This window comes from Halichoerus grypus, chromosome 8, assembly GCF_964656455.1.
Source record: "Halichoerus grypus chromosome 8, mHalGry1.hap1.1, whole genome shotgun sequence".
Lineage (NCBI taxonomy): Eukaryota > Metazoa > Chordata > Mammalia > Carnivora > Phocidae > Halichoerus > Halichoerus grypus.
This window is the reverse complement of record NC_135719.1, coordinates 63072005-63095642: the sequence shown is the minus strand read 5'-3', so window position 1 is coordinate 63095642 and position 23638 is coordinate 63072005. Positions and strand designations below refer to the sequence as shown.

Here is a 23638-nt window from a genome sequence, read left to right as displayed (position 1 = left end):
TTTTAGTTTTAACATATTCTTTTTGTTGTGTAATCTACATGCTGATGTGAACTACTCCACTCTAACATTCCTCTATTAGCATATTTTTTTCTACAGAAGGAAATACAGACTATAGAAGTAATTTTCTTTTAAGTAAAATAATCAAAGAGGTACTAAGCATTAATTTTTTTTTAAAATGCCAACATTGTTACTAAGAAACTTCTTTCTCAGTGTCACCAGAATTGACTGAACACTGTACCCTAACCTACATTTTAACAAATTTAAAACCCACTTATGGCTGAAATCAAAGAATAAAACTGTTTTAGGCTTTTACAATAACATAGCTTGAGTTCTGATCACTTCATGGGGCCTATGACATTTTGAGTGTCAGAGACATTCATAATTAGAAAAATGAGGGAGGATGGCCCTTAACATTTTCGTCAAAATACTTAATACTGCCATGAGAAAAACTTTCCTTTTGCACCAGAGTTCCTTAAAAAGAGATTCTGTTTCTACTTCCACATTTTTGTGGTAATTGATTTGCAAGATGCTTACTGGTTCTCATTGCAAGGAAGTAAGAGGTCCAGATCGCTCTGATCCAGACTGAGTAGAGTTTTGGTTTATACCATTCCTCTTAGATAGACTTTCCAACTGCCTGATTTTCCCATCCATTGCTCTCCCAAGCTTCCTTAGCTATGCAAAACGGCACTACTATTTATCCTGTTGCAAATGTCAGATATCTGGAATTGAATCTTGACTCCTTCTTGTCTCTCAGATTGAATCTATCATCAAGCTTTGTCCCCAATACTGATCTTCCCACTTCTCCCTTCCAAGTACTAACCAGGCCTGATCTTGCTTAGCTTCCGAGATCAGACGAGATCAGGCACTCTCAGAGTGGTATGGCCATAGATGATCTGCCCACTTCTTTCACTCTCTCCATCCACAATCCTAGTCTAGGTCATCATCACCTCCAACATGGATTACAGCCATAGCCTCCTAACTGGTCTCCTTATTTCAGCTTTTGCCATTCTTTAAACCATTCTTCATGGTTTTAGAATGATCACATGACTCACTGATCATAACCCATTATACCTAGGATCAAATCCAAAAATTCCTGTTGTTGGTATCAAGACCCTACATACATTGATTTCATATCACCTAACTTTCCCCTTGTTCACTATGTTCCAGTTATACTGTCACCTTTTAATTTCTAGAACACACTAAACTAATTTTCACCTCAGAACTTTTGTTTTCCCTGTTACCTTTACCTGGAATGGGCTGCCACTTCTTTCTTCTTCTTTTATTTATTTTTTTTAAGATTTTATTTATTTATTTATTTGAGAGAAAGAGAGAGCGAGGGAGCACAAGCAGGAGGAGTGGCAAAGGGAGAGAGAGAAGCAGGCTCCCGCTCAGCAGGGAGCCCAATGTGGGGCTCCATCCCAGGACCCTGGGATCATGACCTCAGCCGAAGGCAGACACTTAACCAACTGAGCCACACAGGCACCCCTGGGCTGCCACTTCTGATTTCTTCTTATCCTTCAGATCTCAGCTTAAATGTTACCTTGTCAGAAAAGCCTTCTGTGCCTAGATTCCAACAACCCCTTTCTTCCCTTTTCTTTTGTGTTATTTGCTACCATAGTAACCTATTTATTTCTTCCTGCAATGTCATCAGAATTCTTTTTATGTGTCCCCTCCTCCATAACTTAAGTTCCATGAAGTCAGGGACTTTGCTTATCTTCTATTATATTTGTATATTATGTAAATACATAGTAAGTGATGATTTGAAGTAATTAGCTGAGTTAACAGAATATATAGGATCAAGGATTTTACTGCATCACTGAAAACTCAATATGTAAAATTCAAAGGAAATATCTGATGACATGATTCTTGGATTCCTCATGAAGACTGAAGATAAAAGAAGGAAGGGAGAGAGAGTGGGGAGAGAAGGTAGAGAGAGAGGATTTGTGAGGAGGATTTCTTTTTTTTTTATTAACATATAATGTATTATTTGTTTCAGGGGTACAGGTCTGTGATTCATCAGTCTTACACAATTCACAGTGCTCACCATAGCACATACGCTCCCCAATGTCCATCACCCAGCCAACCCATTCCTCCCACCCCCCTCCACTTCAGCAAGCGTCAGTTTGTTTCCTGAGATTAAGAGTCTCTTATGGTTTGTCTCCCTCTCTGGTTTCTTCTTGTTTCATTTTTTCCCTCTCTTCCCCTATGATTGAGGAGGATTTCTTCTCTGTTAGTCCTTTCCCTACCAAGAAGAGAAGTGGGGAGGAAGTGTATCTCCCTTCACCCCAAATCTAGTGAGAGAGTAGTGTTTGAGAAATATTGAGGGCCACAGAGGATGTTGGGAACAGAAGATTTTATATGAGAAAAAGAAGACTACAGTTTTATTCAGGAAAAATGGGGGTGTTACTGAGGACTTTTGTGCAGAAAAATAACATGATTACAACTGTGCTTTAGAAAGATTAACCTGATAGCAATGCACAAAATGGGTTGGAGGTCGGAAGGAGGAGATGCAAGGAGGTGACTTAGAAATAGAGTTGACATGAGAAAAAACAATTACTTGCCTTAGGATATGAAGGTGATAATTGACAGGCAGAAACAGGTGTGGAAGAAGTTGTGGTGGTAGAATTGATAACTTTTGGAATTGATTAGATGAAGAAGGAGGACTAAGTATGACTAAATTAATATTAAATACCATCGAGAGGAAAATTTGAGTAATATTTAAAGATAGCAAGAATGTTTAGTTTGAAGAGAAGCCTAAGGAGAAGTATTAACGCCCTTTCTCTTATGCATGAGTTATTTTGTTAGCTACAGGTTTATAAGAACCTATAATTTAATGGATACCTGGCTTTTCATGGATGTATCTTTATACTAAAATTGTTGAACTCCATTAACAGTCTTCTCTTTCTTTGCTATCATAATTATCTTTATTCTGCCTCCTTCCGCTACTTTTGAAAAGTTCATCTGCTATTGGGGTGCCTGGGTGGCAAAGTCAGTTGGGTGGCCGACTTTTGGTTTTAGCTCAGGTTGTGATCTCATGGTCAGGATACTGAGCACTCAGCTAGGAGTTTGCTTGAGTTTCTCTCTCCTTCTCCCTCTGTCTCTCCCCCTCCACTCTCACCATGTGTGCGCACTCTCTCTCTCAAATAAATAAATAAATCTTAAAAAAAAGAGAGAAAAGTTCATTTGCTGCTAAAAAGTACTGGTTTTAAAGCTAATGAATTAAAAAAAATCAATTTTGTTATTAACACATTGACATTTATGAAATATTTTAAAAAATTTTTGTTGCTAGTTTTACCCCATATTTTGCTGCCTTGCTATGTGGACAATGAATATGGAGCCAAAGAATGACAACTTAAAGCAAAGAATGTAATAACCCTAATTGCACAGGGTCTTTGTTGTTTTTCATGATATTCTCCTAGGGGTGAAGCAAAATTCTCTCCCTACTCATTATAATGCTTTTCAACTGCTAGAGTGGCACTATGCTGTCAAAAGTAGGCACTAATGTATAGCACTGAACAAAGGAGACAGATTCTTTGTAAAGTTAAGCATTAATTTAAGTGGAGTCAAGCCAATTAAGAGTGAACTGCATAATATAACTTCTATATAGAAATTTCCAAATTGAAAAAATAAAGAACTAATAACTCTAGAGATCTTGCTCTAGGTCTAAACTTGCATAGTAATTCAGAAAAGTAATAATATATTTTGAAGAACTTTAACTTTAGATTAGCATTTCAGAGACTTTTTATAAATATTAAATTAAATAAAACAAACTTTTATAGACAAAGACACAAAAAGTCAAGTTACATTTGTAAACTGAGATATTTATATAGTTGAGTCATAGGCACACCACAATTTTGAACATAAGACTCAGACTCTGTACCTTATATACAATTAGTTTTAAAATGTTAGGGCATTATGCCAAGAATAACCACAAAGTTTACATGACTGAGGATTTATAGGGACCCCAGCCTTGCTCATTTACTTTTTGAGATTTTACTCCCGAGTTTAAACCACTGTCTTTGCCCAGGTCCATCAGGTTTGGAGCAGACACACCTATACTTCAACTTCCTATTACACTTAGAATAAACCAAAACTCCTATTACCATGACCTTCAAAGTTCTTTAGGATCTGGCCTCTGCCTACTTTTTCAGTTTCATTTGTATCTCACTATTCTCCCCATTGCTCATGGACTTCATATACATTGGCCTTCTTTCAGTTCTTCGAAGTTCCAGGAAGCTTAAAATTTACCTCCCCAGACAGGACTTTTCTACTTAAAGTAGGTCCCTTTACTCATTTACCCCTATCTCCTTGAATATCTTCTTTGCATCCTAATATCCACCCCCAACTTACACCACAGATTTATGTGTTTATGTTTGTTCCCTCACTGGAATGCATACTCTGTAAGGTCAGAGTATTCTCCTGGAATATTCCTTCCAGAGTATTCACCATTGTATCTCCAAAACTCTAGGACAACATCTGGTACCAAGTAGCTATTTGATAAATATTTGTTTAGTGAGTAGATCAAGGAAGTAAGTAATATTGGTTGTATGGCATAATCCAAAGTTGGGGCTAAATTTATGGAATGGAAAAAAAATTATGGAAAGAGACTGACAGGAGAAAAGATGAAGATAAATCCATAGTGTGATGCTAGCTGTGGGAATATAGTAGAAGTAGGTCTTGTACCATAATCTCAAATATGCAAGAAATAACATATAAATTATGTTTATAAATCAACCTTGTTTCAACTTTGAGAATGTTACCCCCCAGGTTGGTAAAAAACTTAACCTCCATCGTTCCTGGGTTACCCTCTTCTGCCTCAAGATGGGGTAGGATTCAGAGACAAGGCAAGGCCCTCTGGTTTTTGAGTCATTTGTCTACTCTTGTTCCTTCTGGGTGTTCCCTGACTCTGCTCACACAGTTCCTTCAGGTATGGGCCTCCTGCTGCTTTCAGATTTCTTTTTGAAACAGGGAAATCTTTGAGGGGTGCTTAGGGCCCCATCTGTTTAGACACATGAGGCAGTCCTTACTCTCTGGAGCTTTGCTGCTTCTCCTGTGTGCTACAGTGTTTCCAGAAATATAGGAGCTTGGCTCCCCAAGTAGACTTCTCTATGCTCCTTTCACAGTACTTAGCACAACACTGTGAGGTGGATTCAGGTTTTATACAACTCAGGAAGTGTATGTGACATTTTTCCTCCCCCATCTTTCCTTTCCAATTACAAAGTTTGGCTATCTTTTTGAAAATATGAAGAATAGAAAAAACAAGATAAATGAACATAATTTAATATTACATAAACTTATTCCTGATCATGTCACCCTTTTGCTTAACATACTCTAATAGCTTCTTATTGCTTTTAGGGTGAAGATCAGACTCCCTAACATAGCACAACAGGATCCTGCCTGCCTCTCCCGCCTCTCCATGCACTGCAGTCCTTTTCATTCCCTTTAATAAAACCATACTGGTGTTTCATCATTGAAAAAACATGTTCTCTTTAAATACAGGGTCTTTGTACATTTACAGGTACCTGTTCACCTGCTTAATTCCCACTCACCCTTTATTTATTTATTTATTTATTTATTTATTTATTTATTTATTTGACAGAGAGAGACATAGCGAGAGCAGGAACACAAGCAGGGGGAGTGGGAGAGGGAGAAGCAGGCTTCCTGCCGAGCAGGGAGCCCGATGTGGGACTCGATCCCAGGACCCTGGGATCATGACCTGAGCCGAAGGCAGACGCTTAACGACTGAGCCACCCAGGCGCCCCCACTCACCCTTTAAATTGCAGCTTTACTGGCATTACTGCAGGGAAAGTTTCCCTACTGCCACCTGTTGTGGACACTCATAGCACCATGTAACTTTTCTATATAGTACTCCCTGATGGTGACTTTCTCTCATAAGATGAAAAATGGGCAGAAGACATGAACAAACATTTCTCCAAAGAAGACATCCAGATGGCCAACAGACACATGAAAAAATGCTCAACATCACTCAGTATCAGGGAACTACAAATAAAAACCACAATGAGATACCAACTCACAGCAGTCAGAATGGTTAAAATTAACAAGTCAGGAAAAAACAAATGTTGGTGAAGATGAGGAAAACAGGGAACCCTCTTATACTGCTGGTGGGAATGCAAGCTGGTATAGCCACTCTGGAAAACAGTATGGAGGTTCCTCAAAAAAACTACCCTATGACCCAGCAATTGCACTAGTAGGTATTTACCCAAAGGATACAAACATAGTGATCCAAAAGGGCACCTGTACCCCAATGTTTATAGCAGCAATGTCCACAATAGCCAAATTATGGAAAGAGCCCAGATGTCCATCAACAGATGAATGGATAAAGAAGATGTGGTATCTATATACAATGGAATATTACTCAGCCTTCAAAAATGAAATCTTACCATATGCAACGATGTGGATGGAACTAGAGGGTATTATGCTAAGCGAAATAAGTCAATCAGAGAAAGACAATTATCATCTGATGTCACTCATATGTGGAGTTTAAGAAGCAAAACAGAGGATCATAGGGGAAGGGAGGGAAAAATAAAATAAGATGAAATCAGAGAGGGAGAAAAACCACAAGAGACTCTTAGTTACAGGATACAAACTGAGGGTTGCTGGAGCGGAGGTGGTGGGGGGATGGGGTAACTGGGTGATGGGCAGAAAGGAGGGCATGTGATGTAATGAGCACTGGGTGTTATATGCAACTGATGAATCACTGAGCTCTGCCTCTGAAACTAATAATACATTATATGTTAATTAATTGAATTTAAATAAAATAAAATTTAAAAAAACCCAGAGTGTTACCCCATCTAGAGATACCTAAAGTTACTCTTGGTTTCTGGAGAATACTTCTTAAAGTATAAGTATAATAAGGGCATAAATGAAGTCTTCATTACAGCTGTGGTGTTAGTGAAACAGGTTGTGGGCCTATCTTGAATTAATTATTTTCCATTAGGAAAACAGATAATCAAAAGTTAGTTTTATTTATTTATTTATTTTTAATTTTTCTTTAAAAGATTTTATTTATTTATTTGTCAGAGAGAGAGCACGCGCGAGAGCATGAGCAGGGGGAGGGGCAGAGGGAGAAGCAGGCTCCCCGCTGAGCAAGGAGCCGTAAGTGGGACTCGGAAGTGGGACTCTGTCCCAGGACTCCGGGATTATGACCTGAGCCGAAGGCAGATGCTTAATCAACTGAGCCACTCAGGCGTCCTGATAATCAAAAGATTTAAATATAGTTCCCTTGTTGAGAAGCCACTTGTTAATATTATGGGGATTATATTTTCAAATCACAGAGTACAATAGCATCTAATGAACTTAAAGTGAATAGATCACAATTTTGTGCTTCGTTTCCAATTTTACAGTTAACCCTATAGAGCAGATTTTAAGGAGGCTCTAGCAGTCTTTATCAACAAAGTATCCATTTCTCTTAAGTCTTGAGCATTTAATTAGCGAATTTTGACTTTTAATCTATTGATTCCTTAGTTTAAAATCTGTATGGTCAGTGTGGAACAGATGGATTAAGTAGCTCTTGAATATTTTTACATGTGAACTGTTAATAATTTTCACTTCTTTAGAGAGAATATCCAAGTTCTAGGAGTTCTGACACTGCTCCTTATTGTTGCCTGTAGGGCTATGATTCAGAACACAGTAGCATCATACTTTCTTTCCCTTCTCCTCTTCCTCCTTTTGGAGAAATACATGGTAGAGTATTTTAGAGTGACCTATTCAACAGATGCAATTAGAGAAGGGCCCACCCTCCTCTGCTCTAGTAAACTTATAAATTTCAAAATCTGGTGCCCAAAGAGTAACTCGGTACATTTAGACTATTCCATGCTCTTGAGTCTGTTCCCCAAAAGCATAGAAATCACATACACTATAATCTGAGTGAAAGGACTTAATTTCCTTTTCCTATTTGGTCTATATGCACCACCTGGTGGTAAAATAGTGCATTTCAAGTGGTGTGTGTGTGTGTGTGTGTGTGTGTGTGTGTGTGTGTGTGTTGGGGGTATTAACATGGGAAAGAGAATTTCAAAAAACATTCCTAAATATTGATTTAGATTTATAATGCAATTATTTTGCAGCAAATATCTAATAAAACACTAGAACACTACTATATATATAATGCCAGAATAGGAAGTAAAGGAGAGAATAACTCATGTTGGAAACTACAATAGCTTTCTCTTATTTACGTTAACTATAGCTCTTATAATTCCATCCTTACATAAACATTTATTTATTGTGCTAATGTTCTTATTGAGGCAAGAGTCAAACACTGATAACCAGTGTAAAACCATTTTCTTTATTTTTAATTTTCAAGGATTATAATCTTGAAAAGTATGCAATCTCTTCCTTATATTAGTAGTTAGTACAAGTCAAAGTCACAGAATTTTAAAACTACAAGGCACCATAGAATCATTTAGACTAATGCACTAATTTTACAAATGTAGTAGCTGAGACTCAGAAATGCCAAGTGACTTGCCCAGAGTCATACTGGTAATTAGTGGCTCAGCTCAAATAAGAAACTAGGTCTTTTCACTTTCAGTCTAGGAATATAAAATCTAAAAATTATACTCATATACCATGGTAAAATACCTCTGTATGGAAAGATACGCACTTAACTTGGCCACATAGTGCTTTAGAACACTAAGATGTGAGTTAATTAACACAGGCTAGTTTTGTTCTAAAATTCTGAGAGCAAAGAAGTAACAGTAGAAATGCACATATCATAAAGCTATGGAAAAGGTTTTCTAACTAGCAAAAATCCCTTTTATATATGTTCAAAAGAATATTTTTCAGCTTATATACAACTCCGATGTTGTAAAGATGGTATAAAAAATTCCCTTTCCCCTTTTAACTGCTTCAGAATCAGAGATCTGTTTCTACAAAGTAGGTACCCACTGGTAGATTTAGCATAAACCATGTTCATAGCTCCCTCTCATGACCATTGAATGAATACTATATAAGCCTCCTTTATTCTTGCTGTTGTATTCAACTAACAGCTCACTGGTTAAGTTTTAATTGCTTCCAATGAGGTCAGCAAAGGTATTTATCGAAAAGCCCTGAATAAAAAGGCTCCACACACACACACACAAGCATACACGCGCTCACACAGAGAGAAAATCCTCTTGCCTGTTGATTTATGGAAACAATTATGATTCTGCTGGAGAATTTCTCAGCTGAAAAATAGTTTGTAGCTACAGTAGAGAGGCTCAAGTTGCACAAGGCAGACAACAGACATGGAATTCTTGTGTATCCAGCTGTTATCAACAGAACAAGTAAGTTACTATTATTTGTCTTTAAAAATAATGCTGAATGGTAGTTTACTTCTTTCTCTGGTTTTAGTGCTGAGGGGAAAAGTAAAGTTGCCAGACTTTTGAGCCATGTAATTATCTATAGTAATTATGCTTGTAGAACTTACATAAAGATAAGGTTGACGTTTTCCAGACAATACTGGCATTTAACTTGAGAAATGTGGGTAGTTCAGGAGAAAATAACTGATTAACCACAAACATAAAAGCATACAATAAACAAATCTAGGGAAAGCATTTATACTTTGTTAATAGTGATTTCAGGACTTAATTTAAATCAATAGCTCTAACTGCAAATGTTTCTTACCAAATAGCAACCGGAATAAATGGTACAATCATAGTCTGATTTGTCTCTAGTAATGCATAACTTTTATAAATCTACATAGAGAGAGATGAAGATGTTGACATCCTCTGTGAAGGCTGTTTTAAATGTGCCTTCACAGTACAAACTATACTGTTGTTATAATACTATTTACCCACTGAAATTTATACATACAATTTTTCATCTTCCCCTCCCCTCCCTTCCCTATTCTTAATCTCTCATTGCAAACAGAAGTCAAGTAGTAAACAGTGTTGCAGCAACTGAGCTTATTACAACCTGTTTTTATAAGGAAATACCAACAGAGAGTTATTTAAGGAGGAATCCTGTATTGTTATCAGGAACTAAAAGGATAAGGATAACAATTTGGATAAAAACAACTACTCTTTCTTAAATCAATCTACAATTCACAGATAGGAAGAGGTCAATGACCTAGGAGCAACAATCAACTCAAGATTTAATTTTCATTATGTTATTCATGAACACCCGGAGCACTACACTATAATGCGCAAATGGATACTGACATGGATCCTGCCAACTTTGCTCTACAGATCATGCTTTCACATTATCTGTCTAGTGGGCACTATATCTTTAGCTTGCAATGACATGACTCCAGAGCAAATGGCTACAAATGTGAACTGTTCCAGCCCTGAGCGACATACAAGAAGTTATGATTACATGGAAGGAGGGGATATAAGAGTGAGAAGACTCTTCTGTCGAACACAGTGGTATCTGAGGATTGATAAACGAGGCAAAGTCAAAGGAACCCAAGAGATGAAGAACAGTTACAGTAAGTAATGTCCTTTATTTATAGCACTGCGTATAAACCTTAATCTGTGAAAGAATCATTTTTCAAGTGACAGGCTTTCTTAGTTTCCTTTCTTTTTTTTGAAAAAAAAATTAACCATCATCTTTTAATTTCTCTAAATTGGGATCATTGGATTATGTTTCCAAAAACATCTACTGTAACACGTCAAATCTACCAATATTATAGTTGAAACTGATAACCCAAGCCAATTTGAAAATATAATCCCAATGTCCTAAGCTCAAAATGCTTATAAGCTAAGCAAAATGTAAATGATATTATTCACACTGAAATGTGACTCACTGTCTTCAAGCAAAACTCATTAGGAACTCTAAAATAGTACGTGGTAAATGCTCATCAAAAGCTACTCATTAGTGTGAGGCACAGAAAATTTATTTCAAAAAGTAATTTGATTTTCTTTGAAACAATATTTCTGTAGTGTGAAATACTTAATCTGTGCTCAAAAATGCATTCAGCAACTTGTGCAATTGTGTACAGTTATAAAATAGAAGGGAACCTGTGGTATCCTCATCTGTTCACATCATAATGAGTTTGTATTAGATTGTTTATTTACCTAACAAAAAAATAGGTTCTTCCTAACATTTTCTTTAAATCTTCTATGCCATAGTTTTATGTTACCTTAAGAGAAATATAAATGTGAAGGAGGAAATAAAAGTGAGTTGGAAGAGATGTCCATGATTCTGTTAGTGTACCTTACATTTTCTCCAAAAATCAGTTATTTTTTTTCATGTTAAAATATCAGGGTTGGACTTACTATTTAGCAGTTATGATTAATAAACAATTTCAATAGTTTTAAATTTAATGGGGTAAAATACTCAGCATATGTAGTAAGAATTTAAAATCCCTGAATGAAAATCAATTTTGTTTGTATTACTAGCACTTGAACAATATTATTATATCATCTTATAATATTAAGTATGTTAAAGTCAATTGAAAAAGAAGGCATGGGGTTGATGGTGTAAACATTTGCTTCAGTACTTGCAGTACATTTTGCTTGCAGTGAGTACTTGAAACTTTTGTTGCTTGTTTAATGAATGATTTTTAGGCTTCTTAATTAATGAACCAATAAGTGGGAATTTGGGGAATTATGTTTCCAATATGTAAATAAGAGGATCTTCTTTGTAACTATAATTGACATAGAATGCTAAGGCCATCTTAATGGATTATTAACAACTATAGTTTAATTATTACTATTATTAATAAAATTATCATATTAGTCTTAGAATATTGTTCTGATTATACTAAAGTTTAGGTAAAGAAATAACTATTTGGAGGAAGGTTTTGTGGATAATCACTCCTATGTGAGCAACAGAATTTGGATTATAATCAATTTTTAAAAAAATTATTGAGATTTATCATGGATAATGGAACCTGGTAGAGGAGACAGAACCCAGGTGGAAGTTAAGACACATAGGTCTAATATCTGTCTGTGAATAATTCTGGAACAATTTTTAATTCTTTCCAATTCTCGGTTTTTTCATCTCCAAGATGTGGGTTATGTACAGATGATCTCCTATATACCTTCTAGTTCTTACAGTCTATTCTATTCTAATCCATAGAATATATCACATAAATGTGAACAAATCTAAGTACTCATTATATAATACCACATACTTTAAGTGAGATAGGTGAATATTATCTCAAGGATAAATGAGCTGTCAGAACAAATTTTAAATTGTAGCAATATGGTTATCAAACCTAAGCACTGTAGAATTCTTCTGTATGCCAACTAATTCCTTTTGAATGCTTTTGTCAAATAATGAAAAGTGAAAAATTAGATGTAAAATCCAGTGAAAATGAACAGTATGCATAATAATTTGGGATGGAAAATATCTACAATTGGGACACATTCACATATGTGTTTTATTTTGCGTTAAAATTTCTTGAAACCATGAAACTCAGGTGTTTGTAAGCATACACAAGATGCCAAACTTATTTTATAGTTTGAAACACAATTTAGCATTAACCTTGAGTAACCATAAAGCCAATTTGGTACACCATTCCTCCTCTACTCTAATTCTACAGTAAAAACGAAAGAGAGAGAAAGAAAGAAATTCATTCTGTATCATTAATCAGAATGTCACAATAGCAATGTACTTCAAGACAGGATATATATTATATAAATAGTTTTCACATCTATAAGCTTTTTTCATAGACTGTATATATAAATATACTTTCTTGATATGGTGAATTCTCCTGGAAAGAGAAACTTTCAATGGGATGCTTTAAGTAAACCCTAAAACCCTTGTCAGGGTGTGTTGCTATCCTATTGAGGAAGGAGCCAGTCAAGCTTCATCATAGTTAAAAAGAAGCTAATTCACAGTTGTCTATTAGGAAATCCTAAGATAAAAAGGAAATGCTTCATTGAAAAATAAATGGAGAATAACTTATTAGAAGAGAATTCTGGTAGTCATTTCCTATTATTTCTGGGGCAGCCTTACTAATTTTAAGTGTGAATGCCCCACACATAAAATGTGCAAATTGACACATGTGAAGTTGAAGCTACTATATCCAGGTACAAAGAAAGTGCTCAACAAAATTTGTTTAAGAAGTCAAAGAAGAACAAAAAACTTGAAATTATAAATATGAAAACTATTTACATTCCTCAATCATTAATTGAATGAATGAACAAATGAACAAAAGATATTTCCTTCCTATTTTTAAAATGAGAGTAAAAGGTTATTGGTTTGTCTACTAGAGTGAAATGCAGCAGAGTTCAGTAAGTTTGACAGATCAGAATCAAACTCTGCATTTCATTTTCAGTATTCTGATGCCTTAAATGTGTGCAGTGGTTGTTGAACACCTTTCTTTGGAGGTCTTTTAAGATGGTATAGATTTAAATGTCTTAGATCATAAAATTTTGCATGAAAAGTTAGATGTTAGCTTGTGTGAAACATAGTTTTCTCTGCATTACCAGGAGAAGGTCCCCACTCCATTCTTACGGCTTTGCTTTGAATGAAGGGAAAAGTTACCTGATGAAATGAATAGGTTTTGAAGGACTGCTTACTTACTAACGGAAGAATAACTTCTTCAGAAACATGTTACTTATAAGACATTGCTAAGATAATGGACTGGAGTGAGTAGAAGAGGTAAAAAATCTGTATATATAATTCTGTTTCCAGAAACTTGGGCTGGGGTAGATAGATGGAGGGCCTAGAGGAAGAGAAGGGGAGTGGTAGGGAGGTGGATATGATAGCTCATGTCTCATATCATTAGGGAATTAAAAAATTACTTAAGCTATCCTGAGTTGTGAGGACCTCACTTCAGTCTTTTTTTAAAATTAATTTAAGTTAATTTTATTTTATTATGTTAGTCACCATACATTACATCATTAGTTTTCACTTCAGTCTTAATTATGGTGTTGTCTTGTGAAATATTTTAAATCTAGATTAGAATGAGTAAATTGCAGAAAAAGCACACCAAGGAACCCAACAAAAATAAGACTTGTACTAATAGACATGTAAGACCCGACTATGTAAATGTAGGAATTCACAAGAGGCCAGGAGATGCTGGACCACATTACTGACACTGAGGGAAGAGAAGCTGTTACTGAAGAACTGGTCCTCAGATTACATACTATTCTCACCCGGGAGGCAAGAAAGCCTGTCCTCTCTGGTGGTTCCACATTTGGCCTTATAGTAGGTTTGCAAGTGACAAAACTGGAACGTAACCTGAACTAATAATAAGGGCAATAAAAGCATAACATGCCCTTCTAAAATGAAATAAATATTCATGTTCTCTGCAGAAGGAGAGCATTAATAACATCTTAAAGGGATTGGTAATGGATGGTCAACACTTCCACTGTTGTCATCAGAGCTCTCCCCTTGGGGAAGGGCAAGAGGGTGAATTTAGATAATTTTTGGACCAGGCACTCCATCAACAGACAGAGTCAATCACTCCACACCTGACAGAAATAACACTGCTGTTTAAGCTGGGAATTGAGGTGCCAAGTGAGAGATGGCAGCAGTGCACTGGGCAACTGACAGCTGCCCTGAGAGACAGATGTGGAACAAAGAACTCAGTCCCTCGAGATGATTTTCTTGCTTTTGGGATCCAATTACTAAAAACTTTTGCTCTTCCCAACCATGGTCAATATGACCCATTTCTTTTAAGAAGAAATCCTTAATTGTGATAAGCCACTGACTCAAGCAAAAGCATGCCTCACTTATTAGAATTAAGCATTGTAAGGCCCATAGCAAGAAAAGGGTTAGCCATTCTGAAAACTAGCCAATGATTTGGCAATATTCTTTTTTGGATTGTTAGACTGTGACGGGATATGGCCTAACAATTGGCAAAAAGCAAATAAACACAGTGTTGTGGGATTTGACTTTGGCCACAAAATCTTCAGCAACCCAATTGTCAACAATTCTTTGGATAAGATCCTACTCAGCAATAATCTCTGCTAGTAGCTAGCAAACATACATACCACCTCTAAATATGGAGATGGTAAACTTGCTTATGCTCCAAACAGTTCTTAGCAAGTTACATAAAAGAATAATAATTCACATTATCAAAACAAAAATAAGAAAACCAGGGCAACCCCACCTTAAAAAAAGAGACAATGAGAAACATATCTATGGAATTGAACCAAAATCCTAGCATTACTGACAAAATGCAATCCTGTAGAACTGGTGACCTACATTCCCTTAAGTAAGTTGTCAAGGCTTTAAATTATGGAAGATGGATAAATTGCTGGGGAGCAGATTTGGAAATATTACCTATTCTTTGAGAATTCTAATAATAAAGATTATTTTTCATTGTATAGTTTTCCTCTTTTTTTTTGGCTAATACAAGTGTCTGGCACTTACAAAGTACACATAATTTATTGCCACAGGTGCATCTCTTATTTATTTTGTAAATCCTCATCTGAACTGACCATGACTTTCTTTTCTATGCCAACCCAGAGCATCTGAACATATATTTTCCCTTTTGACTCAGCTGTATTAGAACTCTTTAGCCTACAGTTTTAGAGCATTCAGAGACCCAAGTGAATTGGAGAGAATGCAAGAAGACAGCTTTCAGTCAGCCAGGTTCCCTTTTCTAGGTTTTCCTATTACTCAGCCTTGGCTAAATATTGTAATCAGCTAGGGAACTTTAAAAAAATACTGATGCCTGGTCCCACCCACAAAGACTCTCATTAAATTGATATGAGGTGCAGCCTGGGCACCAGGAATTTAAAAATTTCCTCAGATAATTCTGAAATGCTGCCCAAACTGAGAACCACTGGATCACATTAGAGGATCACATTAGATTATTGAGAAACCACAGTCCAATTAAATCAGAATCCTGAGAAGGTGGGGAAGATTCAGGCATCAGTGTTCGTTAACGCTTTCTAGTGATTTTACTATGCAGAAATGTTAAAAGCCATTATTCAATGGGACCAAGGGTTCTATTTCAGCCTGGATCCCCTCATGTCCCAGGAATGTTTCAGAGCCCTTAAATGGCTCCATAGTTAACTTATACCCTGGAGGATTTCGAAATGGGTTTATCAGGAATGACTGAATTATGCATTGAGGAAGTTCTTCTGGGTCCAGTTGACCTCTCTGACAAATCTCAGTGGCTCCAACATTTGGAGAACTGGCCTGGAAATGCATGTGATGACAGCTCTGTAGCTACTATGTAAGAAGGCTTCTTTGGCAAATGAGTTCATTGCAGGGAAGAATAGGTCCTGTGCCACAGTCTCACAATGTCAGGCAGGTCTGAATCTCTTCTGACACTTCCAAGTGGTGCTACAGCAGGGGACCTGGAGTACAGACATCAGTGCCAGCTCACTTGGCACTTAAATGAGCCACTTATGACTATGAACACAGATGCCCCCAAATTAGGGTCTCATCTCCTACGGCCACCACACAAGAGTTCAAGGCAGTGATTTAAAGAGACAACCTGAAGTCTGAAAACCCAGGGAAGTGGGAACCACAAGCCTAGAGGGTCTATCCAGATTAGTGAAAAGGATATGAAGTTAGAGGTTGGTTTTCTTTGTAAATTTGGGATTAAAGCAAAGCTTTCTTTCTTTTCTAAGGATCCTAGCTTTCTTTCTCTGTATCAAAAACTTTTGGTAGTACAGTAACTTCTTTTGCATCACTACTGGAATACAATACTTTTCTATATTTCACATATGGCACACAGAAGAAAAGGCAAGAATTGCGCATATCTAAGTAATATGGAGAAACAAGAACTCATTAAATGAAATGAGGTTCCATATGAATTCCTTCCTTTTCTGAACCATATCCAATCTTTCTTTAAAAAAAAAAAACACTTTATTGAGGTATGTTGACATACAAAAATCTGTACTTAATGTATACAAATTGACCAATTTCTACATCTGTGAAACTACCACCATAATCTATGCCATAAACATATCCATCAGTTCCACAAGTTCCCTCCTGCCTTTTAATTTATTATTATTATTTTGTGATAAGAACACTTAGCATAAGATCCATCCTTTTAGCAAATATTTAAATATACCATGCAACAGTATAAACTATAGGCCCTACACTGCACAGTATATCTCTAGGACATATTCACCTTGCATAGTTGAAACTTAGCACCCTTTGACTAATACCTCCCTATTTCTCCCTCCCCCCCCAACCCCTGGTAACCACCATTCTACTCTCTGCTTCTACGAGTTTGACTATTTTAGATTCCTCCTATAAGTGGCATCATGTAGTATTTGTCCATCTGTGTCTGGCTTATTTCACTTAGCATAATGCACTCCAGGTTCATATCCAGTCTTTCTACACACGAAATAGGTTGGAAAATGAAAATCCTCTGCCTTTCACATGGTTCAGAAACATTTAACTGTTTCTTGACCAAGATTCATACCTACTACATTTGAGATTATATCTGCACCTGACTTAGGTAGAGAAGCCATCCCTAATTTGCTAGCAAAGCAAATTTACCTATTTACCTTAGTTGTGCAAAAGGGTTTTTGTAGTATATATAAAGACAAAGGGATTAGGGTGAGGAAGCAGAGAAAAGAATGATCTAATATCCATGTCCAGGTAAAATTTGTCTTTCAGGCAGATAATATCATTCTCAGAGGGAAAACGTTTGATGTATATTGGGGGAGAACTGGCTCTGGAGGTTCTCTGTTCCAGTCAACTTCCCTGCATAAGAATGGAATCACTTCTACTAGAGTGAGCATGAGTACTTGCTAGAGCCATTAGCTAGTGTCCTTCTGAGAATAAATAGGTTGGCAACATCTTTGTAAATAGGTGAAGAAATAGGCAAGAGAGGAAAGGAAAAAAAGGACTTTATATAAAAATAAATGGATTTTGCATTATATTTGTTTTAAAGATTTTATTTTTAAGTAATCTCTACACCCAATTTGGGGCTCCAATTCACAACCCTGAGATCAAGAGTAGCACTCTCCACCAACCGAGCCAGTCAGGCACCCCAGATTTTGCATTTTAAGTTTAGGGTGGATTTAAACACAAAGGATCCTCATAAAATAGGGCTCTATTAACTTTTTTGATGCACTTAAAGAATAAGGGCAATGGAATGCAATAGACTGATAATAGTGGGAGAACTTCTGAGATCAAAACAAAACCAAACTAAATAGTGTACAGAGAGGTTGAAATAATAATAGATTATTGCAGATGATACTCAAATAGGAGGTTTGAATCTATTAGTTAAATTTGTACCTAAAATTGCAATAATCTTTATTTATCAGGACTATATGCAAACTGAGTTTATTTTTTATGGTTAATATGAGACAGGGCAAATGAGGTATATTTCAATATGCTCAAATACCATACTTATGTTAAAATTATCATGTAATATTTTCCATTTATCTGCCTATGTGAACTTAAGATGTAATTGTAGATAATATTGAGAAAATGCATTTGGAACAAATTCAGAATCAACTCAGCATGCAGATTTTTCTTAAGGCAGCAATTCCAAACTTTTGTTTCTTAGGACACTAGTGTCCCTTGAGATATTAATGGTGTTTCCTGTGGCACAATTCCTGTGGCTAACTGATTGGGAAATATTAGGTTAAATAAAAGTGAACAAGTTTCGCAGTAGGCAAACTCTGAGCCAAATTATACTAATATAAATTGCAAAACTCCAGGAGGAGATTATATATGGTTTCCCAAACTTGACACAGAGTACATTGCTCCCGCCCCCCAACTCTCTCTCTGATTTGGATAGAACACTTAAATTTCATTAAATTGTAATTTGAGAGGGGTGACTGGGTGGCTCACTCGGTTGAGCACCAACTCTTGGTTTCAGCTCAGGTCATGATCTCAGGGTCGTGAGATCCAGCCCCATGCTTGAGATTCTCTCACTTCCTCTCCCTCTGTCCCTCTCCCCTCTCTCTAAGATAAATAAATAAATCTTTTTTAAAAATTGCAATTTGAGAGCTATTGCCTAGGGATCTCTCTATGGTGCAGTGAAGAACTAAACCAAGCTTCCCTTCATTTTTTGGTTCCAAATAAAAAGACTATAAAATGGACCCGAAGCAATATTTAAAGAATGACCTTGAACCAAGAATCTGTGCCAAAGTTAGGAGCCTGAATATGATTTTGGACAATTAGGGTAGTATTTTGGGTATAGATGCATGCTGGGCTGAAATCCAGAGATTTGCGATGAGATTGAAGCCTAGCTTGAAGCTCTTTTTTGAGTTTTGAGCAGCTTTATAGGACTATTCTCCTAATCTGAAATGATGTCCAATACCTATTATTTAGGCAATCTAGAAACTGACCAAAAGCATTTCCTACGCATTAACCTAAAAATGTTTTAGGATTAGAACATGATTGAAGAATTCTTACTTATGTGCCTAAAAACAATAAACGTTTACTTTTCAAAAAAGTAGTTTGAGCAAAAGTTTGAAGTTATTTCAATTATATCAATAAAGAACAAGTTTTATTTACTGGCCAAAAACTATTTAGAAATTTGAAACTTATGGGCGCCTGGGTGGCTCAGTCATTAAGCGTCTGCCTTCGGCTCAGGTCATGATCCCAGGGTCCTGGGATCGAGTCCCGCATCGGGCTCCCTGCTCGGCAGGAGGCTTGCTTCTCTCTCTCCCACTCCCCCTGCTGTGTTCCCTCTCTCACTGTGTCTCTCTCTGTCAAATAAATAAAATCTTTAAAAAAAATTTAAAAAATTTTGAAACTTAGCATAAACTGAAGGGAGAACTGCAAATTTAATGAATTAATTTCAGTACACTTTGAAGAGGTCACTTATTGGAGATGTTAAATAGAATTGCCTTTTCCAGCCATACATAGCACATTTGCCTTGTCTTAGGATTCTTTCTGTTTGCATTTGGCAATGCCACTAAAAAATATAAGTTACAGAAATATAAGCATCATGTCTTATTCTTCCTTTTGTCTCCTAATGGTAGAGGAAGGAGCACTTAAGCCCAGTGCAAGAGGTGGAAGAAGTGAGATGGACTGACAGTCATTCAATATATTTCTCCCTTAAGTTTTTACACATCTAAAATTAGTCATGGATAAGAAATATATTACTAAATGATCATGAAAATTTAATGCAGACAAGAATTAAAAGTTTGCTGAAATAAAAGAGAGGCACATCTCATTTTCCTCTTCTCTCTTATTCTCTAAAAGAAAGTACTGGCCTCTAGAACCTATTTGACTTAATGTTTTTCTGGGTAATTTCAAGAGGCTGGTGGAAAAGTTTTATTGCAGAGGCCAATGATCTAAGCAGGCACAGGTAGCACTGGTGATACTAGAAGGATGATTGACACGGCATGGTGAGGACCAATCCTGGAAAAGTTATGGCCTCCTCAACACCCATTCTTGTTTTCATCTGACTGTCAACTAATTCTTGCATATCAAAAACTACATGCAGAAAAAAATGATAATTAGTTGATACTGGTTTAAGGAATATCTGCATTAAAAGGAGATACAAAGAGGAAAAGTCTTTAAGAATTAAATGAGCAAGGAGACACAGAGAAAAAGTCTTTAAGAATTAAATGAGCTATACTAGTAAAACCAAGCAGTGGGCTAATAATTTTTGGATAGGGAATCTGCCTACTTATTAGTAGCACATATGCGATTGATCCCGGACATAGTGACTAGTGTCAAAGGGTGGAGAGGACATATGTATGTATACGGAGAGAGAGCTAGGGAGAAGTGGGGAGTTGGTGAATACACTCTCAGTTTGTTTTAGTGCCAGTAGTCCGATCCTTGGATAATCTTGGTGTTTTATAGCATTTCAAACTGTACTTCTGATAAAAGCTTGGTTGGTCTGGTTCATAGTGCAGCATCTCTCATGGGGAGATCACCTGCAGGCAGTAGACAGTTTCCTCCCTTGTTTGCATGAATAATGAAGACATCATACAAAACTTTGAAAGACTGATGACTTCTTTTTTTTCACTCTTTTATTAATTCAACAAAATTCATTGATACCTTCCCTATCCCAGACTTGGACTACAATAATAAGCAATTCCACAGTCCATATTTTTAGAGAATTAACAGTTTAGTTGGGTGTGGAGGGTGAACTATAAGTCAGAGGAGGCAAGTTCAGAGCAATTAGTGGGTTGCCCGACTCAGCTTGAGGAAATGGGCATGAAGTCTTTTCTGGGAGGAAATGATCTGAAGGATGAGCCGTATGAAAGAGAGAGGACAAATATATTACCCTTAGAGGAGATACTTTAGAGATGCCTGGTAGTAAGACAGTATTGAAAAGGTGGGAAATGGAAAGTGACTTAATACCTTGCCAGGTATCAATGTTAAGCTCACTAAGGTAACCTTTTTTTCTATTAAAAATATTAGAACATTTGCCCTTTATCAGTTGTCAGACTTTGATTGCTCTGTTTACTAAAAATGACTATTTCTTTTAAAGGGTAATTTTTTCTTCAAATGGTAACTTTTCTGAAGGCATAATTGAAGTCCTGCTAATTGGAGTAATATTGTTTTTCTGGATAACTGCATACTTTTTCTTTTTAATGCTTTTTCAGTCTTTGATCATAATTGTAACCTGTTTAAGTCAGGTGGCCATAAATATTCACTGTAAAAGCTACATTATCATTATGGAGGATGTTTTTCCCATAACAGTTTCTAAAAAGTGAGAGAAACAACAGTTTTAAGGCATATGTTTGGCTTTTAAGGACAAAATTATGGAGGTTATCTGCCACATTCTTTAAGATAAGCCAACTTTTACGGCCATTAGAGCTGCATCCCCTGCTACAATTATGTAAGCAGTGCACTCAGTAGTCAAGTAGCTGTGCATAGCTTTATTTCCTCTAAATCATGAAGTAGGCAGTGAAGCAAGGTGTTTTCCCACTTATATAAGCCTATCAAGGTGTCTCTGTTTCTGAGAAATTGTGCTCAACTCCCTGTACAAATAATGCATTACAATCCACACAATAATGTTGGATGTTTAATAGACATAAGGAGGTGCTGTCGACTTTGAAAAGATTCTGGCCGAATTTGGTCTGGAGATTTTCTCTTAACAGGCTTAAAGTTGATCAGATATTGAATAATAATTCATCCCCGAATAAGATGAGCATAAATCTATATCATTGTGATTAAGTTGTACTCAGACCTAAAATTCATGATGTTTTAAGGTATTATTTAATAGTTCATCAGGTATTGGGGCACCTGGGTGGTTCAGTCGATTAAACGTCTGCCTTCGGCTCAGGTCATGATCCCAGGGTCCTGGGATTGAGCCCCATATCAGGTTCCCTGCTCAGCGGGGAGCCTGCTTCTCCCTCTCCCTCTGCCACTCCCCCTGCTTGTGTTCCCTCTCTCTCAAATAAATAAATAAATAAAATAGTTTATCAGGTATTTACATTAATGTTACTACTAAAATTACTGTACTATGTAGAAATAAATTTTATCTGTTATTGTCATGAATCTTCTAATTTAGTCTATATAAAATTGCACAATGTACAACCAGGAACATTTTCATTGAGTGACTAAACATAAGTAGATCACTAAAATGATGCTAATTCTTTTAAAATATGTATGTCGATATTGAAATTGGTGCAGAACACTTCATTCCATTCTAATTAATTCTCAGAATACCTCTTGCGGTAAGCTTGCAGTTGTACTACTAGTCCATTTCACAGAAAGAAAGGGAAGACTTGCAGGAAATTTGTCAGCCTGATAAGCTTGCTAATGTACAACTTCTAGTTTTAAAATTATATGTGGGACTATTTAGGTGTTGTTCATTTTAATTAAGAAAGATTGGTGTTAAAAAATTAGCTGATAATTGACATGATCATAACAAAATCCTCTATGTGCAATGATTGGAGTGTTTTCTGGAAATTCTTGGATAGTCAGTTAACTCACAGAGAACAGGTATTAAATAGTAAGCCTGGTGACTTCACTGTGTGACTAACATCATTAAATATTAAAGAATTAAAAGTTCATGTTCAGAATACTGATTTAAACCTTCCAGTTTCCTTAGAGCCAACACAAGTTAATCAGAGACTTTAAAGGGGCAAAACTGAGGCATTTTTAAGTAACATTTTCTCTCCTACAATGAAAGAGGTAAACTTACTAAGATGTTACCACGTGCCTGGCACTGTGCTAAACACTTTATGTATATTACCTCATTTAATCTTCACAGAGCACTTATAAAATTGGTAGAGTTATGTTCATTTTGCAGATGGGGCAACTCCAAAGCGTAGTTTTAGTTATCACCACATGATCACTATACTGTCACTGGTGTTACTAAAACATCACACATGAATTTGAACCCGGCAGTGGGATAATTTGCATATGAAGAACTATAAACAGCTGAAATTTTCTTCTCTGTAATACGACCTAATGAGTACTTGGCATTATTTCCTTATTAAATAAAAACTCTACTCCAATGTTCCTTGACAAAACATCTCCATCTGTCTTCCCCTGAGTTGGCATAGAAACGTTCAGTTTATTTTGTGTACGAATTGCTAAAGATGTTGCAAAATTTAATTTGGTTGTATTTTAAACACATTTCTGATATTTATTAAAATATTTATACTTCTGTTCACTAGTGTCTACATAATTATTATAGTATACATACATATATGCAATTTAATATCAGAAAATAAATCAGACAATTTTAGGAGTACAGCCAGATAGTTGCCCTCTCTAAAGGCCACTCAATCCAAACAGAACAAACACAAAAATAAATAAAAGAAACAGCACAGAGTTTGTTCCAACAAGCACTGCTGAAGGATAGGTTGAAAGAGAAATAGTTTACTGGCAAATTGGTTCTTTCTTTTGTCCA

General features: G+C 36.3%; 2 protein-coding genes across 6 annotated transcripts in view; one reads left to right on the top strand and one right to left on the bottom strand.

Moving 5' to 3' along the window:
* FAM227B (family with sequence similarity 227 member B) overlaps positions 1–23638 on the bottom strand; it is a 210149-nt gene that overhangs the window by 66420 nt on the left and 120091 nt on the right. The gene's annotated exons all lie outside the window — the stretch shown is intronic.
* FGF7 (fibroblast growth factor 7) overlaps positions 8983–23638 on the top strand; it is a 58091-nt gene continuing 43435 nt past the window's right edge. Inside the window, exons 1-2 of one of the 4 annotated variants that reach the window (XM_078079376.1) lie at positions 8983–9278; positions 10044–10420. In XM_078079376.1, the coding sequence (XP_077935502.1) occupies positions 10135–10420 (286 nt within the window). In that variant the 5' untranslated portion in view covers positions 8983–9278; positions 10044–10134. Of the gene's footprint in view, positions 9279–9864; positions 10421–23638 lie in introns of all 4 variants that reach the window. The other 3 variants (XM_078079375.1, XM_078079378.1, XM_078079379.1) reach the window with 3 other exon arrangements.